Consider the following 24,830-nt stretch of genomic DNA (forward strand, 5'->3'; position numbering starts at 1 on the left):
ACTGTTTTTTTTAATGTCCTATGGTGTTTGTTGTTCATGGAATGTGTTTGTTGTTGATCGAATATCTTCGTTGCTGTGCTGCAGTTTATATGTTGTGTTGACTATAATATCACTTGTTTGTGCATTTCTCTGTGATTCATGTTCTTGCGTGTGCTGAGATCTCATAAACATGTTTAACCTCGCCGCATTTTTGTGCCTGTCCCAAGTCAGGAGCCTCTGGCCTTTGGTAGCCTTGTATTATTTAAATTTTAGTTTCTTGTGTACAATTTGGAAATTAGTATGGCGTTCATTATCACTGAACTAGTATATATTTGTTTAGGGGTCAGCCGAGGGATGCCTTCGGGTGCGGGAATTTCTCGCTACATTGAAGACCTGTTGGTGACCGTCTGCTGTTGTTTTTTCTATGATCGGATTGTTGTCTCTTTGACACATTCCCCATTTCCATTTTCAATTTTATTGTTATAAAATATGCTGTACAGTCAGAAATACGGCAGTTGTTATCTAAAATTTCGTTTCTATGAATGTTGGCGTTTGTTTTTCATTGCACTTCAGTGTTCCTATTGTTCCTCTCTTATATTTGATGTATTTCCCTCGGTTTAAATTTGTAACATGGATTTATTTCTCTCAGTTGATTTATGACATTTGAACACCAGTATACTACTGTTGCCTTTATTTAAATAGATTTGTCTCTTTCTGGTTTATTGTTTTTTTTTTAAAAAGCAAAATAATACAACCAGTCAAATATTTCAAACACAACCTGGAAATTTAAGATTATATATTATTCCCTATTAATTTTGTTCAGGTAGATTCATGGTATACCACAACTTGGATTGTACAATCCCAGTACAAAATCGGTCTAGTTATTTGCCCAAATTTGTAATTTATTGGTAAGACAGCTTTTAGTAAAATATTTATGCTGGACAGATATGGATTTTTTTTTTTTTTACATGTTGCAAGAAAACAAGTTCAGTGACACCATTTTATCATTTTATTTTCTTAAAACATATTATAAAACCTATTTTCTCACAATTTATTTCAAAATAATATCTCCTGGAACAAATGTGTTTTTTCATAAACAATCTAACAAAATATAAGCAATTTTCAACGATTCCTACATGTAGCTTGGAAAATAGCACAGTGACCTATACTTTTTTTTATATTTTTGAAAAAAGCATAGTATAATCTTCATTTAGGCAAAGTATAAGAACATTCTATTTGAAGAAATATATACCTATGATCTAACTTAATTGACTTTTATGAATTAAACAAGATAGTTGATATACAGCAATTAAACAGCATCCCACCGAAATTTGAAGGTCAAAATACAGATTTTTCCACAACTGACTGTACTGAAAACAATTTTCTACCTATCATTATTACACATAAATATATATGCTTAAACAAGTATTCGCTGTATGTACATAATTAATTAGCATTATAAATATTACAGTATTTGCTGCATGCATGTGATAACATTTAAAAAATAATACTGAAACAGTTTAATAGTCCATTCTTTAACTTTAGTTTAATCATTCCACTTTTATTTACTTTTTTTTTATCCTGCTAATTATTTTCTGCAACTCTATTTCAGCTATATATATTTATTCAAGGTAAAAGGCATGAATTTAACAGAATACAGATACATTAAATTACAATGACACAGATATATCACTAGACAAAGACACTAAAATGATTTAAATGTCGATTACTATAAATTATAATTTAAAAAAAAATAAAGTTATGAAAATTGTCATGATATTTTGATAATATGAGTAGACTAGATTAAAAAATGAGTGACATTTAAATAAACTAGATTTTCACTGTAGCCTAATACCTTAGGATGACCCACAAAAGTTGTAAAAACTTATTTCCAGTGGGGTCCTTGTGCTATTAAAGATGATTGATTCTATACATGTAAGATTGGTCTACTGCAAATCTGTTGCTGTGGTAGTATGTATACATATATATGTTAGTTGTGAAGATGAGCTTATTTCTCTATTGTGTTGGAACATTGATTTGGTGTTCTATTTCAACTTCAATAGCCATTCCTGAAACAAATTAAAATATTTCACTGCACAGATAAAATGAGTTACTGTGTTCAGTTTTGCTAACATAATACAAAGTTTTACAAATATAACCATTTAGACAACTATAAAAAGAAACTACATTGATTATCAGACAGATAATTATAATTATGGTCATAGTCAACCAGAATAATCAAGCGGTTTAATTACCTCTCTGTATAGAAATAAGAAGAATAGGAATGAGCGGCAATGAGATTGAGACAACACTCCATCCAAGTCACAATGCATATGTGTAAAAAGTAAACCATTATAGGTCAAAGTATGATAATTCACCACCGAGCCTTGTCTTACATTGAACTGCAAGATAGACCAACGGTGTAATTTATATAAATATTCTTTATGCCTAACCATGGAAAGTATATATATATATATATATATAATCTAGACTACAGTCATATTTTAGTACAAACCAGTCTCAATAAAATCATAATGAACTTCGTAAACAAAACGTAACGAATTAAAAATTGTTCAGAAATCCAACTGTTTAAAGCATATTTACCTGATATTTCATTTTCAATTGATTTCACTTCCTCTGCCGAAACAGTTTTTGCCAAAATTTCATTTAGTTGATCTGTATAGAGCCTTGTTGGTTTGTTATAGTGTTCAAAGCGTTTCAAAAGTTCGCTTAATATGTGACATAATTCATTGAAACGTGTATCATTAATTTGAAATATATCAGAGTGTTGTAATTCGTTTCTTGTCAGTCTTATGCGCTCAATATCATCTCCAATGGCTATGTCAGTATTCTGAATATCTAGCCAATTCCCTCCCCATGGTCCATAAGGATATTGTCGGTGGTTTGAATTACTTGGAACATGTTTATTAAGTTTCCTGTGCTCACTGTATAAGTATGATATATCACAACCACACCTTGGACGTAGATTTTGTTTATCTGGTTTTAATAGATCATATAAAACATCAGCAAGAATATTCAGCGCAATCATTCCCATCTTTGTAAAGTTGATTTCCTCTTTTGTGAACTAAAATACAGATAAAAGAAGACAATTATGACGTTACAGGCAAAAAACAAGGCTCAAAAGATTTGTTGGATAAATCTATTGTCAGTTAAAACAGTCAGGTGGTGTGAGAGTTAAAATAAAAAATGGAAAAAAAAAGTGAAAAAAATAATAATCAGCATAAACATGATAAAACCAATCAGCTATCAATAAATAACTCCCAATATTTTTGTTCCCAACCGAAATCTGTAAATTTTGTCTGAGATAGTCACGTTTAGAAAATGAGAAAACACTAGATGTGTGATATAACATGTATAACATACCCCTGTCAAACTGGCTGCTGCTGTTGACTCATCATGGATATTTGAAATGTCTCTCTTTCTAGCTTTAACACGGACATACACCTGCAATTAACATATAAAACAGCCTTAAGAGAGCAAGCTTACTTACAACACCCTTCCCTACCCCATGCAATAAGCTAAAGCTTTTAATGTCCTTAAGGCATAGTTTTTCTGTTTACTTTGAGAAATGATCCTTTTTAGTGAAAATTTTTGGCAGCACTATTTTTTCAAAATATCTATTCGTTAGTAGCTTTGCTAATGATGATGCTAGATGGCAGACCACTTAATGTCAATCATGAAACTTATATGCATCTTCCACTACCTCAGGTGAGAGTAAAGGTTTGCGCCTGTTAAAACGTCTAAAACTGCTGCATTTGTTTGCACCTTAAGTGTTTCTCCCTTTTTTTTATATATACTAATAGATTAGAACATTGGTTTTCCTGTTTCAATGGTTTCTCACTAGTTATGGGGCACTGTATATCTTGCTGTTCGGTGTGAGCCAGGGCTTCATGTTGAAGGCTGTATTTTGATCATTATAATGGCTTACTTTTTTCTAATTGTGACTTTGAAAGAGAGTTGTCTCATTGGCACTCATACGATTTTATGATATGAATTTTATATTTACACTATTTTGTGTTAGACAGACACACTGAGTTTGATTTTTTAATGTGATAGTTCACTAGATAACAATCCTCAGGAAGACATGTCACCTTACACTATTCTGACTCTGAACCGACCTTTCTTTGCTCTTTTTCTTAAAGCCACATACTAAGCAAAGCAGCAAATTCTAATTTTAAAGTCTTTGGTTTAATATATTAAACTGGTCAGGATTTGAGGTGAAGATGCTATCATGAGATCACTCTAGGAATTTTGACGTTGACCTTACACCTAGTGACTTAAACATACAATTTGGATTTTCCTCTTTTTATATATGATCATCTATCCAAGTAAAGTTGCAATCCAAATTGTAGTATTTTTTCACCATCTGGAAGCCCCCTTTTTTGCAGGAAGTTTGGATTATATTGAGTAACAAAAATCTTGACCTTTGATTTGGTGACGTCAAAATCAATATTGATCTTCCTCTTATATGTATTAAATGAGGCCATAAATTCACGACAAGTGCCACATGTGGAGCAGGATCTGCTTACCCTTCCAGAGCATCTGAGATCACCCCTAGTTTTTAGTGGGGTTCATGTTACTTATTCTTTAGTTTACTATGTTGTGTTATGTGTACTATTGTTTGTATGTCTGTCTTTTTCATTTTTAGCCATGGCGTTGTCAGTTTATTTTCGATTTGTGAGTTTGACTGTCCCTCTTTCAGGATATATATTGTATTGGCATCTGGAAACGAAAATGACTGAAATATATAACCGTTTGTAAATATAAAATACCTAGTACATGGTTATGAACAGTCGCTCTCAATAGAACTATTATTTCTCTTAATATTGATTGATTGATTAATACAACTTTCAGTACTATTGGCTTTATAATAATCTATTTTACAATAATGTTTTATCATGTTTATCGTTGGAAGATGCAGGAGTAATAATTTGCAACATTTGCTTGTTACCTTAGATGTTGTTTGGACTTGACTGCTGCTTTCTATGTTAGGATTCAATCCTGATTTAATCTCACAACTCTGGGATGGCTGAAATAATTAACAAAATGATATTTAAGGAATAACAGTACTGTAGTTGAAGAGTTGCCACTGCCAATTGCCTATTTGACCGCAGCAAATGCAGTTTTACTGGCAATGCCTAGCGAAGACAGTAAAACAGAAATTTGCGATAGTCAAATCAAAGTTGACAACGACAACTCTTCAACTGCAGTACAGGTATGTTTTACAAATTCAAATGTATTCAATTCGTTTCTGTTTGTGTTACACTTTAACGTTGTGTTTCCGTTGTGTCGTTTGTTTTCTCTTATTTTTGAGTGTGAATTCACATTACTATAAGACGTGTCACCGTACTTATCTATCCCAAATTCATGTATTTGGTTTTGATGTTATATTTGTTATTCTCATAGGATTTTGTCTAATGCTTAGTCCGTTTCTGTGTATGTTACATTTTAATGTTGTGTCGTTGTTCTCCTCTTATATTTAATGCGTTTCCCTCAGTTTTAGTTTGTTACCCCGATTTTGTTTTTTGTCCATGGACTTATGAGTTTTGAACCGCAGTATACTACTGTTGCCTTTATTTATTCCAATTCTAATGCATTACAAAAAGATTTAATATGTTAGAGCTTGAAAAAATGTATAAATTTGAATTAAATAAAATTCAGCTGAATTTCATGATTGATTTTAGTGCAAAGAAGTTGTATCTAAACATGATGTCATACAAAAGAAAACTTACAAACTTAAGGTTATTTCAATACCTCTAGGATTCAAATTTGGATAAAATCTCATCAAAACGACGATTTAGGGTAGGTGTTGTTTTATTTTCGATAATATTGTAGTATTCGAACATTTGTTAATCCAAAAGTTCAAAATTGTAGGTTCCTCCTTAGTTAGGACTGGTCAATTTTGAATTTAACGGTAACTTTTAGCCAATGAAAAAAATTAAAAATGCATTAGAATTATTAATGTACATGGTATAGGTGATTCACTACTTTCTTTAAAATCTGTGCTACTTTATTTTTTGTGGTGTTCACGCTACTTTTAATAGTCTTAGTGTTTTATGTTGTGTTTTATGTGCTGTTGTTATTCAGTAATTAAATAAACTAAGATATTGGACTATTGGTGCGGCCTCAGTATCTATTCTCTTGTTTTGCAATTCAAATGTCAAATTGAGATAAGCTCTAACAGATATGTTTGTATGTCTCTCCTTCATTTCTAGAAGTCATTCAAGTAAAACAGCAACAAAAAATACCTAGTACTCAAAAGGGATTCACATTATAAATGACAATTACGAATATATTTGGAGCTCTGGTGGAAAGAAGTAAAACAACAAAAACACAGAACTCTGAGGAAAACTCTAAACGGAATGTCCGTAAGTAAGCAAATGGCAAGTCAAAAGCTCAAACACATCAAAAGAATGGAAAAACAACAACAAATTAGGTCAATTGTTTTAGTCTCAAAAGCCTAGTTTGTTGTATATGTCAAAGGATAAAAAAGTAATGATTTAGACACGAAAACCAATGAAAATCAAGCATTTAGACTTTGAGTACACAGGTAAAACTTACATAAAGGTAATAATGATATGCTACATATCATATTATTGTAAACAGGCTTTCATGGTAACTTCTATAGGTACAATATCATGAGTAGGACACATATAAAGAACAACCAAAAGATAAGATTCCAAACATGTGCCAGTCAGTCCTTTGAACATTTTGGTGATCAAAAACCTTCGGACCATGACTTTTCAAATCTCTTCACACAGGTTAATTAATATAACCCTCTCCTTCAATCAAAGTTTCCTAGATAAATATTTCACTTACACAAGGTACTCTACATTGCAGATCTTGCCATTCACCAATGAATATATGGGTGCAAGTACATGTCTCACAGTAATATTCTGTAATAAGCTCTTCATTAAAATCATTTGATCCTGTAACAGACTGAGGTTTAGTAAGGCCACATTCCCATTTTTTCTCAAAGTTCACATTAGACATCTTAAATCTTGTGCTTATTATCTTGACAATTTCCTCTGTCACAAAGTCAGCAATGTATTTGTACAAACCTCCTTCACATCCTTTCCCAAATTGCCAAACCTGAATTTGAATCCAATTTGGACATTTCATTATATATAATTTTGCTAATTTTGTCGTTTTCTGTAACTCATAGACAGCTGAGCCCCCGAAAAGAGCAATTTGTCTTTTCTGTTCCTTAGTGACAACTTCTGCAACTTTATATTCCCTGCACAGTGATGCAATCAAATGATTCATTAAATGAGGTGGAAGAAACCTAAACTTATAACATAACCAGGTGGACTTAGTACATGTGTTTTCTGTAACATTAAACATTTCGTATATATCACACTCCGGTTCTGATTTAATCATACAAGGTACATAATAGACAGGTTTGTCATCACCAGCATCTCTTTGATTTTCTGATATGTTACATGTGTTAGGACTTATAATGATATCAAATTTCTCCATTACGTTTAGGATGTGATCTTTGTGTTTGGAAAAAATGTTTTCACTTTTTTTAAATATGTCGTCTAAAACTTCACTATGTAATATGCCTCTACTATACAATTCATCCCATTTTTTTCTATTTCTAGTACTAATAGCTCTAAATTTTTGTGCTGTGACTATACATCTAAAAGCATCAGACAACCACTGTGTATCTAAAATAATGTAAGAAGGAAGATCTTTGAAATAAACCAAAGCTCTAATCTCATGGTGGAATTCCAGGAACAATCTAAGTTCCTCCTCATTTAGTGGATTAGGTGTGTCAGTAGATATGTGCTGAATTGCATCAAAGGAAATAATTGGTAACTCCTTTTTTTTCTCTTGAAGTCGTTTTTCCAGCTGTATAAATTTTAAGGGGTAAACTTTGTTCCATGTTTTCATTTTTCTGGCTAAATTTAGGATATCTTCTCGGATATGCTGGAATACACTGGGATCATCTTCTGTATTGGAAATGAAGTATTCTTGCCTTATATGTCTTAGTTCATCTTCTGACATATTCTCTGTAAACTTAAGCATATTTTCTCTGCATGCATCATCAATCTACAAACAAAATATTCTAGTTTGTTAGATCTTTACAAATAAATAAATGCTGTGAACATATTTGAAAACAAGAATTAAATAATAAAGATGTATAAACATATATGATAATCATATAAATACATGTATATTGTATTAAATAAATCATTGTAAGAACACAACTTTTATAAAATGTGATTAAGGATTTGCTTTTCATGTAAAGACTTCAAATCTTAGTACTGATAAAAGTTATTCATTACATATTGTCAAAATGTTGATCTGATTACTCTACACAATCAGTAAAAACATGATGGCCCTGAACAAAAATGAAAGAACAGTAGAAGTGTGCATGCAACCTATAAACATTTGTAGATTTTCAATACCTCTTCTACATTAGAGGTCAAAGTATCTTTCCAAGTACCAACAATAACTACTGGTGGATCAAGATCATCTGATGTCTGGCTGTGAGCAGAATTACTTTTGTCCTCTTCCGGTCTACTGTAACAATGAATTGAGTCCATCCATAATTGGAATAAATCTACAAAGAAATAAAATAATCTATCAAGTTATTTCTGTCCTATCTTTTAGTTTAAAAAAAAAGCTCAGCAACCTGAGCTTCCTATTTCAACACTGAAATTCACAACTTTATGGTAACACTTATATCATTAGGACTATTTCAAATATGTCCGATGTTTGGATGGTGTTTTATAATGCTTTCAGAAGCTGAATTTGAAGATGTTGGTTTTGTTTAGGGAAAGACCATTTAAGTTCAACATGTTCAAGGGGGGTTAACAGTTTTTTTCCCAAAAAAAATATTCTGATTGCCAGTCTGATAATAAAAAAATATTTTGATCAAGCAGATTTGATTTTTTTTATTTTGAATGCAGATTTCACCCATACCTTGTTGCATGTGTAGTGTTACATTTTGAATTAAATGGGGAATGTGTCCATGGGACACAGATGATGCCCTGTCTTACATATATAGTAAAACAAAGTGCATGTTAGCACTGAAGGGTAAAAAAATTGCTTTAATTTATCAGAGGGGGTCAAAATTATTAAACATTGCATTGTAAAAAGCATTGATTGTAGTTGATTCATATATATAACCATGAACAAAGGAAGATATCTTCAATTTGGAAAAAATTACTAGATCAATATTTTGAAGAAAAAAGTGATGCCAACAAAATTCAAGATCTGTGTTTTGTGGTAATATGCATTGTGCATAAGTTTCATAACATTTAGTTGAAGCAAACTAGAGCTAGAGAACGGAAACCAATTTTTGGATGTACAGAGGGACAAGGGTAAAACTTAAATGCCCCCCCCCTTTTACAGGGGGGCAAACAATAATTTGATTGATAAACTTATCAAATTTTAATAAATTGCTTCGCCCAGCACAGCTGGATATAGCCACAGATGTCCAACCAATGGTTTTGGCAAAAAAGGACACAATATTCAAGCTTGATATAGGTCTAAATTAGGATTGTTATTAAATATTTGAAACAAAATAGGTTTCTAACACAAAATAACTGTTGTCAAAGAACTTAGAATTAGTTATATGATTTGAATATATATTGAATCTCTAGCTTTTGTGCAATTCACTGTGCTGTTGCACAATACTTAGTAAATCTGTTTTCAGACGATATACAAAGAATATGAAATGTTGAAGAAATATTGACCACCCTAAAAAAAATTCCCCCCATCCCCCCTTTATCTTGAGGATAAAAAATAAAAATCAAGATATGGTCATAATTTCAATTCAAATTTCCAGTGGAGTTTGCAACCATAAGACATGCAAAACACCATTTAAATGCATCATAAAAGTATTAAAACATATATAAAAATAATCATAGCTTAAAACTAATATACCTTCATCAGCATTTAATAGTTACTTCTAAAAATAAATTGACAGCTTATCACCCCCAGACAATACAACATTTATTTATAACAAAACCATTGTAAGGGAGGTAATTCTTAATGCTAAAAAAATCCATGACTTTACATTATTTAACCAGATGCTCCGCAGGGCGTAGCTTTATACGACCGCAGAGGTTGAACCCTGAACGGTTGGGGCAAGTATGGACACAACATTCAAGCTGGATTCAGCTCTAAATTTGGATTGTGATTGAATAGTTGACACAGCATAGGTCTCTGACACAGAATGAATGTGTTCTAATGAACTTAAAATTTTCGTTTTCTCTTAGAGCAATTCACTATGCTGTTGAATATTAATCCTCTCAAAACAAGAATGTGTCCTCAGTACACCAATGCCCCACTCGCACTATCATTTTCCATGTTCAGTGGACCGTGAAATTGGGGTAAAAACTCTAATTTGGCATTAAAATTAGAAAGATCATATCATAGGGGACATGTGTACTAAATTTGAAGTCGATTGGACTTAAACTTCATCAAAAACTACCTTGACCAAAAACTTTAACCTGAAGCGGGACAGACGGACGGACGAACGGATGGACGAACGAACGGACAGACGGACGGACGCACAGACCAGAAAACATAATGCCCCTCTACTATTGTAGGTGGGGCATAAAAATGTTTGAAGAAATTTTCTTTTTTATTTATGAAATTTCAAATGAGAAAAATTGAACCCAATTTTTTTAATCACATCCCCCTTTCCCTTATTCCAAAACTAATCTCAATTAAAATTTCTAATGGAGTTTGCAACAATAACTACTCATTTAAATACATCATAAAATATTAAGATGTAAAAAAAACTGCTTGTTATCACTGAATGTTATTTATTATAATTTATCAGTTGGTAGTAAAAAGTGAATATACATTGTATATTGTATATAACAAAGATTTAAGTTGATTCTGGACAAAGAAAGATAACTCCAATTAAAAAATAAATCTTGCTATTGCACAATATTTTGCAATTAGATATTTCTTGCTTACTATTCTGGACAAAGAAAGATAACTCTAATTAAAAAAAAAATTGCTATTTCACAATATTGTGCAATTAGATATTTCTTGCCATTGCGCAATACTGTGCAATTGAAAAGACTTGCTATTGCACAATACTTAATATAATAATTTTAGATCCTGATTTGGACCAACTTGAAAACTGGGCCCATAATAAAAAATCTAAGTACATTTTTGGATCCAGCATATCACAGAACCCCAAGATTTCAATTTTTGTTGAAATCAGACTAAGTTTAATTTTGGACCCTTTGGACTTTAGTGTAGACCAATTTGAAAACAGGACCAAAATGAAGAATCTACATACACAGTTAGATTTGGTATATCAAAGAACCCCATTTATTCAATTTTTGATGAAATCAAACAAAGTTTAATTTTGGACCCCGATTTGGACCAACTTGAAAACTGGGCCAATAATCAAGAATCTAAGTACATTTTTAGATTCAGCATATCAAAGAACCTAACTGATTCATTTTTTGTCAAAATCAAACTAAGTTTAATTTTGGACCCTTTGGACCTTAATGTAGACCAATTTGAAAACGGGACCAAAAGTTAAGAATCTACAAACACAGTCATGACAGTTAGATTCGGCATATCAAAGAACCCCAATTATTCAATTTTGATGAAATCAAACAAAGTTTAATTTTGGACCCTTTGGGCCCCTTATTCTGTTGGGACCAAAACTCCCAAAATCAATACCAACCTTCCTTTTATGGTCATAAACCTTGTGTTTAAATTTCATAGATTTCTATTTACTTATACTAACGTTATGGTGCGAAAACCAAGAAAAATGCTTATTTGGGTCCCTTTTTGGCCCTTAATTCCTAAACTGTTGGGACCTAAACTCCCAAAATCAATACCAACCTTCCTTTTGTAGTCATTAACATTGTGTTTAAATTTCATTGATTTCTATTTACTTAAACTAAAGTTATTGTGCGAAAACCAAGAATAATGCTTATTTGGGCCCTTTTTTGGCCCCTAATTCCTAAACTGTTGAAACCTAAACTCCCAAAATCAATCCCAACCGTTCTTTTGTGGTCATAAACCTTGTGTCAAAATTTCATAGATTTCTATTAACTTAAACTAAAGTTATAGTGCGAAAACCAAGAAAATGCTTATTTGGGCCCTTTTTGGCCCCTAATTCCTAAAATGTTGGGACCAAAACTCCCAAAATCAATACCAACCTTCCTTTTGTGGTCATAAACCTTGTGTTAAAATTTCATAGATTTCCATTCACTTTTACTAAAGTTAGAGTGCGAAAACTAAAAGTATTCGGACGCCGGACGACGATGCAGACGACGACGACGCCAACGTGATAGCAATATACGACGAAAATTTTTTCAAATTTTGCGGTCGTATAAAAACAATGTAAAATTTGGACCAATTAGAAAATAACCCCAGCAACAAAACACACAGTTAGATTCAGCATACGAAACAAATATAATTCTCACACATGTAGCAAGATAAATTGTAATACTTATACCAAAAGTCCCAACATATAGAATCAAAACTTTCTCAAAATCAAAATTCAAAAATATTGTTCACTTCAATATACTGCAAAATATCATGAATCAATAGAATGCTATCCCTTATATAATGGTTCATCATGTTCCAATATCTATTTCATAGAGATCCAAAGACCAAATACTAAAGTAATTGTCCATTAAACAAGAAAACTCTTGTTTTCCCCCTTTTTTGCCCCTAATTCCTAAACAGTTTGAGCCATACCCCCCTCCCCCCCCCCAAAGCCAATCCTAATCATTTTTTTATGGTATGGAAACTTGTGGTACAATTTCAGAAGATCCATGCACTGTTCTACAAATTATTGTCTAGAAACTAGAAAAATGCTAATTTGGGACCCTTTTAGGCCCCTTATTCCTACACTGTTGGGACTAAAACCCCCAAATATCAATCCCAACCTTTCTTTCTTGGCTTCAAACCTTGTGTTCAAATTTCATAGATTTCTATTTACTGATTCTTTCTTGGCTTCAAACCCTGTGTTCAAATTTCATAGATTTCTATTTACTGATACTAAGGTTATTGTCCAGAAACCAAATGTCTTCAGACGATGCAACCCCAACCCAACAACCAGTTGTCCAATTCATTTGAAAATTTCAAGGCAGATAGATATTGACTTGATAAACAATTAAAGTTCTTGTAAGATTTGCTCTTAATGATTTAGTTTCAGAGTTATTAGCCAATATCAACATTTTACCCCTATGTTCTATTTTTAGCCATGTCGGCCATCTTGGTTTGTTGGCTGGGTAAAGGCACACATATTTAAAACTAAATACTCTAATAATGATTGTGGCTAAGTTTGGTTAAATTTGGTTCAGTAGTTTCAGGAGACAATTTTTGTAGAAGATTACAAAAATTTACGAAAAATTAGTAAAAGATGACTATAAAGGGCAATAACTCCTTAAGGGGTTAACTCACTATTTTGGTTATGTTGACTTATTTGTAGATCTTACTTTGCTGAACATAATTGCTGTTTACAGTTTATCTCTTTCTATAATAATATTCAAGGTAATAACCGAAAACGGCAAAATTTCCTAAAAATTACCAATTCAGGGGCAGCAACCCAACAACTGGTTGTCCGATTCATCTGAAAATTTCAGGGCAGATAGATCTTGACTTGATAAACAATTTAACCCCCCAGTCAGATTTGCTCTTAATGCTTTGGTTTCAGTCATAAACCAAAATATACATTTTACCCCTATGTTCTATTTTTAGCCATGGTGGCCATCTTGGTTGGTTGGGCGGTTCACCAGACACATTTTTTAAAACTATATATGCCAATGATGATTGTGTCTAAGTATGGTTAAATTTGGCACAGCAGTTTCAGAGGAGAAGATTTTTGTAAAAGTTAGCAATGAGTGATGAAGTAATGAGAAGAGCTCACTTGGCCCTGTGGGCCATGTGAGCTAAAAAAACGAATCCAATAAAATATTACTAGAAAATTTGGAAATCTTTAAGCAGACTTGCCAATTCACTTACAGAATAGAATGTTAAAAGATGCCAACATTAATATGCTACAAAAGCCTGCAAACTGCATAACATATTTGTGTACACGATTTGGCTTTTTCTAGTTGTCTTCCTTATGATAGGTTAACAACAACTGACCAGTGATGTATTAATATGACAGATGCTAGTCTGATAAATCTGTCTTTAAAACAAAAGCTATAATTAGCTCTTCAACATTTTGGCATAAGCAATACTGAAGAGATAATTATCCAAGATGGAGTAAGCTAAAAAAAAATGTAATAATATTTTATACTAATTCTCACTTATCGTATCTCTATGAAATGGTACCTTGTGCTTTTTTGTCATCAGCTTCATTGAGTTTTGTTACAACAAGATAAATTGAACTTGAGGACAGAAAGGTTTGATGTGTGTGGTAAAATTCTTCATCTCCTGCAAAATCCCATAGGAATAAAGTGGCATACTCCTCTTTGTCATCTAAATCAACACTTGATTTAAGCATGTTTTCAATATCCATTTTTGCCTGTTCTAATGCTTGATTTCGTTGGTGCGAGGTTACTGGAGGTTCAACTTGAGATTCAGTGGTTACTTGAAGTTTTGGTTTTTTAGCCTGCTGGGTTACTGTCTCTGATTCTTTTGATTCCTTAATACGCCTGTACAGATCTCTTATGCGAGTGTTTTCATTTGCAGCTTCATGTGCTCCTTTTCCTACTGATGCATCAATTGTTCCTTTGTACTGTTTCAAGAGTCTTGCATGAATTTCAGTTTCTTCATTCGATCCTATCATTAGAAAATTGCAATTAAATAGAAGATATGTGATAAATGTTAAGATAAGCAATGACCAGTAGCACAGTAAACTGTCCATCTATTTTTTTCCCCAACCATCAGTTCTACAAACATACACATGAAGAGTTATCAAAATTGAAGGAGTTTCTTCAGTCTGTTGTAATATTGATATAACAGATTTGATGAAAACCACAAAACTTGATGCATATTCTACATATACCGAATTATCAATATTTTGCTAAATAAAGTTTCAAACTGCTTTTGATGATAATTATATCAATATTCCTCAATATTAAAACAAGTGTGCATATGCTGAAATGTCAAACCTTCTCTACTAGTCATTGATATTACGTTGATAGTCCTAAATATAAAGCTGTATTACAACTGTCACATCAACTTAATATTAACCAAGAAAACTAAACATTGACCAATGAACCATGAAAACAAGGTCAAGGTCAGATGAACCATGCCAGGCAGACATGTACAGCTAACAAATAGTATAAAAAAGAAGATGTGGTATGATTGCCAATGAGACAACTATCCACAAAAGACCAAAATGGCACAGACATTAACAACTATAGGTCACCATACGGCCTTCAACAATGAGCAAAGCCCATACCGCATAGTCAGCTATAAAAGGCCCCGATAAGACAATGTAAAACAATTCAAACGAGAAAACTTACGGCCTTATTAATGTAAAAAAATGAACGAAAAACAAATATGTTAAACATAAACAAACAAACAACCACTGAAATACAGGCTCCTGACTTGGGACAGGCACATACATAAATAATGTGGCGGGGTTAAACATGTTAGCGGGATCCCAACCCTCCCCCTAACCTGGGACAGTGGTATAACAGTACAACATAAGAACGAACTGTAAAAACTAGTTGAAAAAGGCTTAACTCATCAGATGGACAAAAATACAAGTGGACGTGGCCGGGTACTTATACATCCCGACACAAAAAGACACAATGAACAGATCTGAGAGTACTGGCAGTTATCTGACAGCTAGTTCAAAGCCACTAACAACTAATAAAAAAATCATGCATCTAAGACTAAACTATCAATCCGTACACATCCAACATCCAATGAATTTAGTGTAAAAGACGTCATAAACAGCCAGAGAAAAACATGACCTTGTGCAATGCCAAGTTACAGGTATCGACAGATTGTAGATAACATACTAGTAATATTTAGTTAGCTTTAAATCTACTGATAACAAAATCAATATTTATACCAATAAAAACAATATTCAATGATCTTATTACAGTGTAGAATAGGTAACCTTTTAGAATAAGTTTATTTAAAGGAGCGACAAGTTTACATGGATCATTTCTAAATTTCCGGGCACGGTTAACAACATTTCCGTAAAAATGAGGATGTGCTTTCCCGTTTGAAATAAGTTTTCTACAGGTACAACCAAACTTCAAAACCAAATCTTTATATCTATGGAAACATTTAGTAAAGGTTTTAAGTAATTTATGGTAACGATATCCCTGGTTTGATAATTTACCAGTAATACATAGGTTGCGTTCGTTAAAATCAAAAACGTCACAACAGACCCGGGCATAGCAAACAAGTTGTGAAATATAAACACTGTAAGATGGTGCCAAAGGAACATCACCATCTAAAAATGGAAAATTAACAATAGGGAACGAAAAATCGTCTCTTTTGTCGTAAATTTTAGTGTGGAGTTTCCCGTTTAAAACCGAAATATCTAAATCCAGGAAAGGACAGTTATTACCGAATACATTTGATTTATTTAAAGTAAGTTCCTTAGAGTAAATTTCAGCAGTATATTGAGAAAATTCCTGATTATTTAACGAAAATATCACCAAGATAACGGTAAGTGTTGTTGAATTTATCAATTAAATTCAATTTCGACTTAACTGAGTTTAGTCATAAACTGTGATTCGTAACAGTACAAAAACCAGTCTGCTATTAAAGGGGCACAATTAGTGCCCATAGGGATACCTACAACCTGTCGATAAACTTTGTTGCCGAAGTTGACCTATTGTTATAGTTTAAGAAAAACAGATCAAAACACAACCAGATGCTCTGCAGGGCGCAGCTTTATACGACCGCAGAGGTTGAACCCTGAACGGTTGGGGCAAGTATGGACACAACATTCAAGCTGGATTCAGCTCTAAATTTGGATTGTGATTAAATAGTTGACACAGCATAGGTTTCTGACACAGAATGAATGTGGTCTAATGAACTTAATATATTTTTTTTGCCTTTGAGCTATTCACTATGCTGTTGAATATTAATCCTCTCAAAAAAATGTTTGAAGAAATTTTCTTTTTATTTATGAAATCTGAAATGAGAAAAATTTAACCCCCCCCCATTTTTTTTCACATCCCCCTTTCCCTTTTTCCAAAACTGATCTCAATTCAAATTTCTAATGGAGTTTGCAACAATAACTACTCATTTAAATACATCATAAAATATTGAAATGTTATGAAATGAAATAAAGTGCTTGTTATCACTGAATGGTAAAGATTGTTTTAATTTATCAGTTGGTAGTAAAAGTGAATATACATTGTATATTGTATAAAACAATGATTTAAGTTGATTCAACTACTATTATGGACAAAGAAAGATAACTCCAATTGAAAATTTCTTGCTATTGCACAATATTGTGCAATTAGATATTTCTTGCTATTGCGCAATACTGTGCAATTGAAAATATTTGCTATTGCACAATACTGTGCAATTGAAGATTTCTTGCTATTGCGCAATACTGTGCAATTGAAAATTTCTTGCTATTGTACAATACTGTGCAATTGAAGATTTCTTGCTATTGCTGAATACTGTGCAATTGAAAATTTCTTGCTATTGCACAATACTTAATATAATAATTTTGGATCCTGATTTGAACCAACTTGAAAACTGGGCCCATAATCAAAAATCTAAGTACATGTTTAGATTCAGCATATCAAAAAAGCCCAAGAATTCAATTTTTGTTAAAATCAAACTTAGTTTAATTTTGGACCCTTTGGACATTAATGTAGACCAATTTGAAAACGGGACCAAAAATTAAGAATCTACATACACAGTTAGATTTGGCATATCAAAGAACCCCAATTATTCAATTTTTTGAAATCAAACAAAGTTCAATTTTGGACCCTTTGAGCCCCTTATTCCTAAACTGTTGGGACCAAAACTCCCAAAATCAAACCCAATCTTCCTTTTGTGGTCATAAACCTTGTGTTTAAATTTCATTGATTTCTATTTACTTATACTAAAGTTATTGTGCGAAAACCAAGAATAATGCTTATTTGGGCCGCCTGTTGGCCCCTAATTCCTAAACTGTTGGGACCTTAACTCCCAAAATCAATCCCAACCTTCCTTTTGTGGTCATAAACCTTGTGTTTAAATTTCATTGATTTCTATTTACTTATACTAAAGTTATTGTGCGAAAACCAAGAATAATGCTTATTTGGGCCCTTTTTTGGCCCCTAATTCCTAAACTGTTTGAACCAAAACTCCCAAAATCAATACCAACCTTCCTTTTGTGGTCATAAACCTTGTGTCAAAATTTCATAGATTTCTATTTACTTAAACTAAAGTTATAGTGCGAAAACCAAGAAAATGCTTATTTGGGCCCTTTTTGGCCCCTAATTCCTAAAATATTGGGACCAAAACTCCCAAAATCAATCCCAACCTTTCTTTTGTGGTCATAAACCTTGTGTTCAAATTTCATAGATTTCTATTCACTTTTACTTAAGTTAAAGTGCGAAACTAAAAATATTCGGACGACGACGAGGACGACGCAGACGACGACGCCAACGTGATACCAATATACGACCAAAAATTTTTCAATTTTTGAGGTCGTATAAAAACTAAAGACTTAGCAATGAACCGTGAAAATGAGGTCATGGTCAAATAAAACCTGCGCGACTGACAAATAGATCATAAAATATTTCCATACACCAAATATAGTTGACCTATTGCATATAGTTTGAGAAAAATAGACCAAAACTCGAAAACTTAACTTTGACCACTGAACCATGAAAATGATGTCAAGGTCAGATGACACCAGCCAGCTAGACATGTACACCTTACAATCATTTCATACATCAAATATAGAAGATCTATTGCATACAGTATAAGAAAAACAGACCAAAACACAAAAACTTAACTATAACCATGCACTGAACCATGAAAATGAGGGCAAGGTCAGATGACACCTGCCAGTTGGACATGTACAGCTTATAGTCCTTCCATACACCGAATATACTAGACCTATTGCTCAAAGTATCTGAGATATGGACTTGACCACCAAAACTTAACTTTGTTCACTCATCCATGAAATGAGGTCTAGGTCAAGTGAAAACTAACTGACGAGCATGAGGACCTTGCAAGGTACGCACATACCAAATATAGTTATCCTATTACTTATAATAAGAGAAAATTAAACATTACAAAAAATCTTAACTTTTTTTTCAAGTAGTCACTGAACCATGAAAATGACATTTGAAATGTGACTGATGGAAACTCTGTAACATGAGGCATCTATATACAAAGTATGAAGCATACAGGTCTTCCACTTTCTAAAATATAAAGCTTTCAAGAAGTTAGCTAACATCGTAGCTGCCGTCATATTCGCCGCCGGATCACTATCCCTATGTCCAGCTTTCTGCAACAAAAGTCACAGGTTCAACAAAAAACAACTCAAAATCAAAAACATTATAAATATTTTCGTAAGAATAGAGAAACATTTGTGTTGAAGCTTATAAATCATACCGTCTAATTTATTCCATATACCATCGTCAGTCATTGCTTTGCATTTTATTTTATGAATTTCTATGCCATTTGTACTGGTTACATCTGTATTCTCTTCAGAGAACAATCTTCTAATCAATGATGTCTTTCCTGCACCTTTCTTCCCAACTATTACTAAACGTATGTCTCTCTTTTTCTCAGATCCTGACTCCAGTAATTTGAGGTACAAGGGAACAGATCTCTTGTCAGCCATTAATTTTATTTCAGTCGGAACCATATCATCTACAAAGATATTTGTTCATAAAGAGTTTTTTTCACAGAGAAGAGCATTATAACTTTACTCCATTAACATGATTAAATCAAGTATGTAACTTTTCTTTTGTGAGCCTGTTTTCACTACAAGTTAAAATGTAGTATTCAATTACAATAAATGTGTGTTTTATCATTGTTTATTAGAAAATCATATTTCATTTACCAATAAAATTCACCTTTCATGCGAGTTTTTTAAATATTTTTGAATAAACCTGCAGTACAAAAATATCAATACTAACATATTTAATTAGCAAAAACAAGAACAATAGTATGATGAATTTCTGAAGTGATTCGTTATGAAAAAGTAAATCTACATTGTAAGCCCAGAGAGAGACATAACTGTACAAAATAAAATTGTATTACTTTTGAGCACAAAATAAATAGAAGATATCAATACAATGTAAATTCACAAATGTTGCAACCACTCCATGGAAATAGAACAGAGTGCATAGTCTTAAAACTGAATGAAAACTATCAAAAATAAGGAAAATAGAAGAAATTGTAGTTTTACATTGTAAATTAGTACTTCAACTTTTCATAAAATGCTTAATCAAGAGTTTTTTTGTTTTTGTTTTTTTTTAAGGTTTATATATTTTATTGAAATCTTTACATTTGTTAGTTTAAAACATCGATTACCGGTACCTTATCCCGGCCTCGTTAACATTAGTAATGATATTTATATATACAGGAGTTAGTGGTTGTTAGTAATATTCACCAAATATATATATATAATATACCGGTATAAATACATGTAAGTTAAATGCTAACCAATATAAAGATGGTTCGACATAAATGTCTAATGTCTAACAAACAAAAAATAAACAATTCTTCATAAATGACATATTATTTAGTTTTGGATTTTAAGGAATCAAACAAAGATTATAAATCAAGAGTAGTTTCATTTCTTTTTTCTCTTTCTTCTCTCTTCCCTCCCGTTTTTAAAGCAATAAATGTTTAAATGATTTTATTAAATTTTAACTCCTCCCTCACAAGAAAAAAATAAAAATAAATAAATAAATAACTAAGATAAGCTTTAAAACACACTGAAAGTAATTAAGAAATAAAAAAGCCAAAAAAAAAAAACCAAAACAAAAACGGAAAGGGTAAAAGTTTATGAATATATAAATAAATATCAGGAAATACCAATGTAAAGAGGTAAATAGAAAAAAGAAATGAGAACCACTTGCATTCACGTTCACTTTCTCTCAGTCTCTCATACACACATACAATTCTTACTTACATACACTCATACATTACTTAATTATGTACATAATTATTGTTTACAATTATATACATCAAAGAATAAACAAAATCTAATCAAAAAATTTGCTCACAGATTAATATCATACTCTACGGTGGAAATATATATTGTAATGGGGTCCAAAATTTTTCATATACATCAACATTATTATTTTTCTTTGCAATATAGTATTCATATGACTGATATTGTTTTATTCTATTTTTAAAACCAAAAATATTAGGAGTAAGTTCCTTAAACTTACATTTATATATATAATTTTTTGCTACTATAAATAAAAGATTCATGAATAAGCTTTCTGAATAGAAACCAAGGAATATCTGCTTTTTACTGATGTCAAAATCCCTGCTATACAATCTTATTTGCTGTAATAATGATGACCAAAATTGATATGTTATTGGACAATCATAGAAAAAATGTACAATAGTTTCGTCGTCAAGTTTACAAAAAGTACATGAACTAGAATCTTTCTTTTTTATCTTGTACAAAAAAGAGTTTGTAGGAATTATTTGGTGAAGTATTTTGTATTGAAAGCTTTTTAAATAGGTATCTTTGCAAGACTTCCTTAGTAGCATCAAATATTTTTGCCAATTTTCAATTTCTGAGTCTATCAACTGCTCCCATTTATGAAATTTTTCAGAGTAGGTTGAAATATATGATCAATAAGACTCTTATACACAAATTTTGGTTTCTTATTATTAATAATCTGAGTACAAAAAGCATCAGAGATGTTGACTTTTTCAATCTGTTGAGAATCACAATATTCTTTTATGTGATCTTTAATAAATTTTGGAATATTGGAGATTAGACTGTAATATTTCAGAAAATTATTTGTAAGAATCTTATGACTAATCTTTTCAAATGTAAAGAAGTCTTTGTTTTGACCATTTACAAGGTATTTTATATACTGTACACCAAAGTCCTTCCATTGCATATAAATAGTGTAATCTGAAAGTGGCACAAAATTTAAAATATCTAGCGATAATATATCATTTGTACAAGCCTTAGTATAAGGCTTTGCAGTATGTAAGCAAACTAAAACATCTTTCCAAAAAGGATTCTTAACATAGCCATGAATTTCTAGCAGTTTTTCTTTTTGTAAAGAAAAGACTCTGTCACCACCAAATTTGGTTAATTCAGACAGTAATAATGTCTGCCATGATCCCTCTAAATTCAAAAGAAGTCTTCTGACCCAGCTTATTTTTAGGTATGTACTAAAAGATGACAAATGCACCATGTTCAAACCTCCCTGCATAAAATCCCCAATTAGTGTATTGCGTTTTATACGTTCTAATTTCCCATTCCAAATAAAGTTATAAAAGAGAGTATTTAACTCTTTAATTTTAATATGGGATAGATTTGGTAAAGCTGTGAGCAAATGAATTATCTTTGGTAATGCCAGAGTCTTTACAACAGTAATTTTACCAAGTAATGTAAGTTTTCTGTGTTCCCAAGCCTTAAGTATTGATGACATTTCCTTGATTTTCTTTGTGAAATTTATATCTAACATAGCTTGTAAAATCTATTCCTAAAAGTTTGAAATTTGACTTTGTCCATTGACAAAGTATATGGTCTGAATATTTTTTGGTTCCAATCCAAACAGCTTTGGTCTTGGATGCATTCATTTTAAGCCCAGAGACCCTGTTAAAAGAATCAAAACATTTTAAAGTCTCCTCTAAAGATTTTTCCTTTCCATCTAAAACAAGAAATGTGTCATCAGCATACTGGCTCAACAACAATTCTTTGTTGTGAATAGGAATACCATGGATGTCAGATGTAGATTTTAGTTTTAGAGCTAATAATTCAACACCTATAATAAATAAATATGGGGATAGGGGGTCACCTTGTCTACAGCCTCGCTCAAGATTGAAGAAACTTGAAAAATTACCATTATTTATTACACAGCTTTTAGCTTCTGAATAGAGAGTCTCAAACCATTTGCATATAGATGGTCCGAAATTAAAGTTTTTTAGAGCTTTTACTAGAAAATCCCACTCAACAGAATCAAATGCTTTCTCAAAATCAACAAGTAACAGTAAACCAGTCATATTATGCTCTTCCAGATAGTGCATAAGATCATATAATAAGCGAATGTTTTCCCCAAGGAACCTATCTTTAATAAACCCGTTCTGAGTGTCACTTATAATAAATGGCAATACTGGTTTGAGTCTGTTAGCTATAGCTGCTGAAGCTATTTTAATGTCAGTATTCAGTAAACTGATGGGCCGCCAATTACTCATATATCTCCTATCTTTTCCATCTTTTGGGAAGCAAGTAATGACACTCTGATATTGAAAACTAGAAAAATTTCTATGCTCATACCCAAAATATAAAGATTGATATACAAATGGACCGAGATCTCTCCAAAATTTTTTATAAAAATCAACTGTAAATCCATCGGAACCAGGACTCTTACCATTTGTCATATGTTTCAGTGCCAAAGCACATTCATCAAATGTCAAGTTACCCTCACACTGATCACTTTGTTCCTGTGTGAGTTTAACATTATGGTTATAAAAAGAGTTGTCTTCCCTGTCAGATCTTCTGCTTGAATACAGAGTTTTATAAAATTTCTGTTGTTCAAAAAGAATGCTTGACTGTTCAGAAATATGTTTACCTTGGTCATCAATCAATTTAGCCATTGTCTTTTTAATGAAATTACTCTTCTCTAATTTGCAAAAGTATTCAGAGCATTTTTCTCCATTTTCATGCCAGTTTGCTCTTGATCTGAGGAGTAAACCTTCAATCTTTTGTTCCCTTTTATTTTCTAGTTCTAGTTTCTTCCCATATAAAGTAGCTTGAACATTAACATTTGGTGACATATTCATAATATTTTTTAATTGTTCAACCTCTTTTTCAAGCTTAGATGTATGTTCTCTATCCTCTCTATTTTTTTCAATACTATAAGAAATGGACAAAGTCCTGATCTTCATCTTCAGGATTTCAAAAAATAATTGATCATTACATGTAAGTTTAACATCGAGACAATTTTGAATGTCACCTGAAAGATAATACTCAGAAATAGTGTCTTTTATACATGTCTTAATTTTCTCAACATACTCAACATCTCTTACAAGTTGTGAATTAAATTTCCAATACCCCTTTCCCCGCTTAGCAAGACTGGCAGAAAAAGTAAAGACAATGGCAGAATGATCTGTCTTATAACCGGGTATAATCTTCGTGTTCTTCATAAGAGAATATATGTCCTCAGTGACTAAGAAATAGTCTAGTCGACTTTGTTTAATAGGAGATGGTTGACGCCAAGTAAATTTTCTGTCAGTAGGGTGACATGTTTGCCAAGGATCTAATAATTCTAATTTTTCAATAATTTCTTCAATCTTTTCACGAGATTTGGGATTTCTTATATGTAAAATGTTATATGTATCTAAATTGCAGTCCTGGACAACATTCCAATCACCACATAATAAAATACTAGTATTAGCATACAATGCTATTTTATATAATATATCATCAAACAATAATGGTTCATCCGTATTATATCCATAAAGACATACTAAAGTAAATCTCTGTTCAAATAAAGTGATATCAATAACAATATAACGACCATTCTGGTCAAATTTAGTGTCATGAATAGTAAATCTAAACCCTTTTTAAACATGATACTAACTCCAGCGCTTCTATTGTTATGATGACAAAAAATGCAAGTATTGCCCCATTCTTCTTCCCATATTTTTTCAACATCTTTACTGCTATGTGTTTCTTGAAAACATATAATTGAAGCATGTTTGCCCTTTGCCCAATCAAAGACATCCAATCTTTTCTTTTTATTAGAAAA

At 31.9% G+C, this 24,830-nt stretch overlaps 1 protein-coding gene across 1 annotated transcript; it reads right to left on the reverse strand.

The window, feature by feature from the left end:
* Positions 1-973: 973 nt before the first annotated feature.
* On the reverse strand, positions 974-19,745 carry LOC143076733 (uncharacterized). The gene is made up of 8 exons (XM_076252590.1): positions 19,486-19,745; positions 14,278-14,727; positions 8,415-8,569; positions 6,820-8,055; positions 4,952-5,029; positions 3,364-3,444; positions 2,584-3,064; positions 974-2,048 (listed from the first exon to the last, which is right to left on the reverse strand). Exons 1-8 carry the CDS (start codon positions 19,739-19,741, stop codon positions 1,996-1,998), a joined length of 2,790 nt encoding a protein of 929 aa, XP_076108705.1. The 5' UTR covers positions 19,742-19,745; the 3' UTR covers positions 974-1,995.
* Between the last annotated feature and the right edge of the window lie 5,085 nt (positions 19,746-24,830).

This window comes from Mytilus galloprovincialis, chromosome 5 (genome assembly GCF_965363235.1).
Source record: "Mytilus galloprovincialis chromosome 5, xbMytGall1.hap1.1, whole genome shotgun sequence".
Classification (NCBI taxonomy): domain Eukaryota; kingdom Metazoa; phylum Mollusca; class Bivalvia; order Mytilida; family Mytilidae; genus Mytilus; species Mytilus galloprovincialis.

Bases quoted from the DNA above. Each gene is read 5' to 3' on its own strand.
- LOC143076733 (XM_076252590.1), bottom strand. From the start codon at position 19,741: ATGGTTCCGACTGAAATAAAATTAATGGCTGACAAGAGATCTGTTCCC. The intron at 3,065-3,363 runs GTATGTTATACA...TCTGTATTTTAG, and splicing joins CAGCAGCCAGTTTGACAGGG to TTCACAAAAGAGGAAATCAA. The intron at 2,049-2,583 runs GTAAATATGCTT...AATTTGTTTCAG, and splicing joins AATTGAAAATGAAATATCAG to GAATGGCTATTGAAGTTGAA.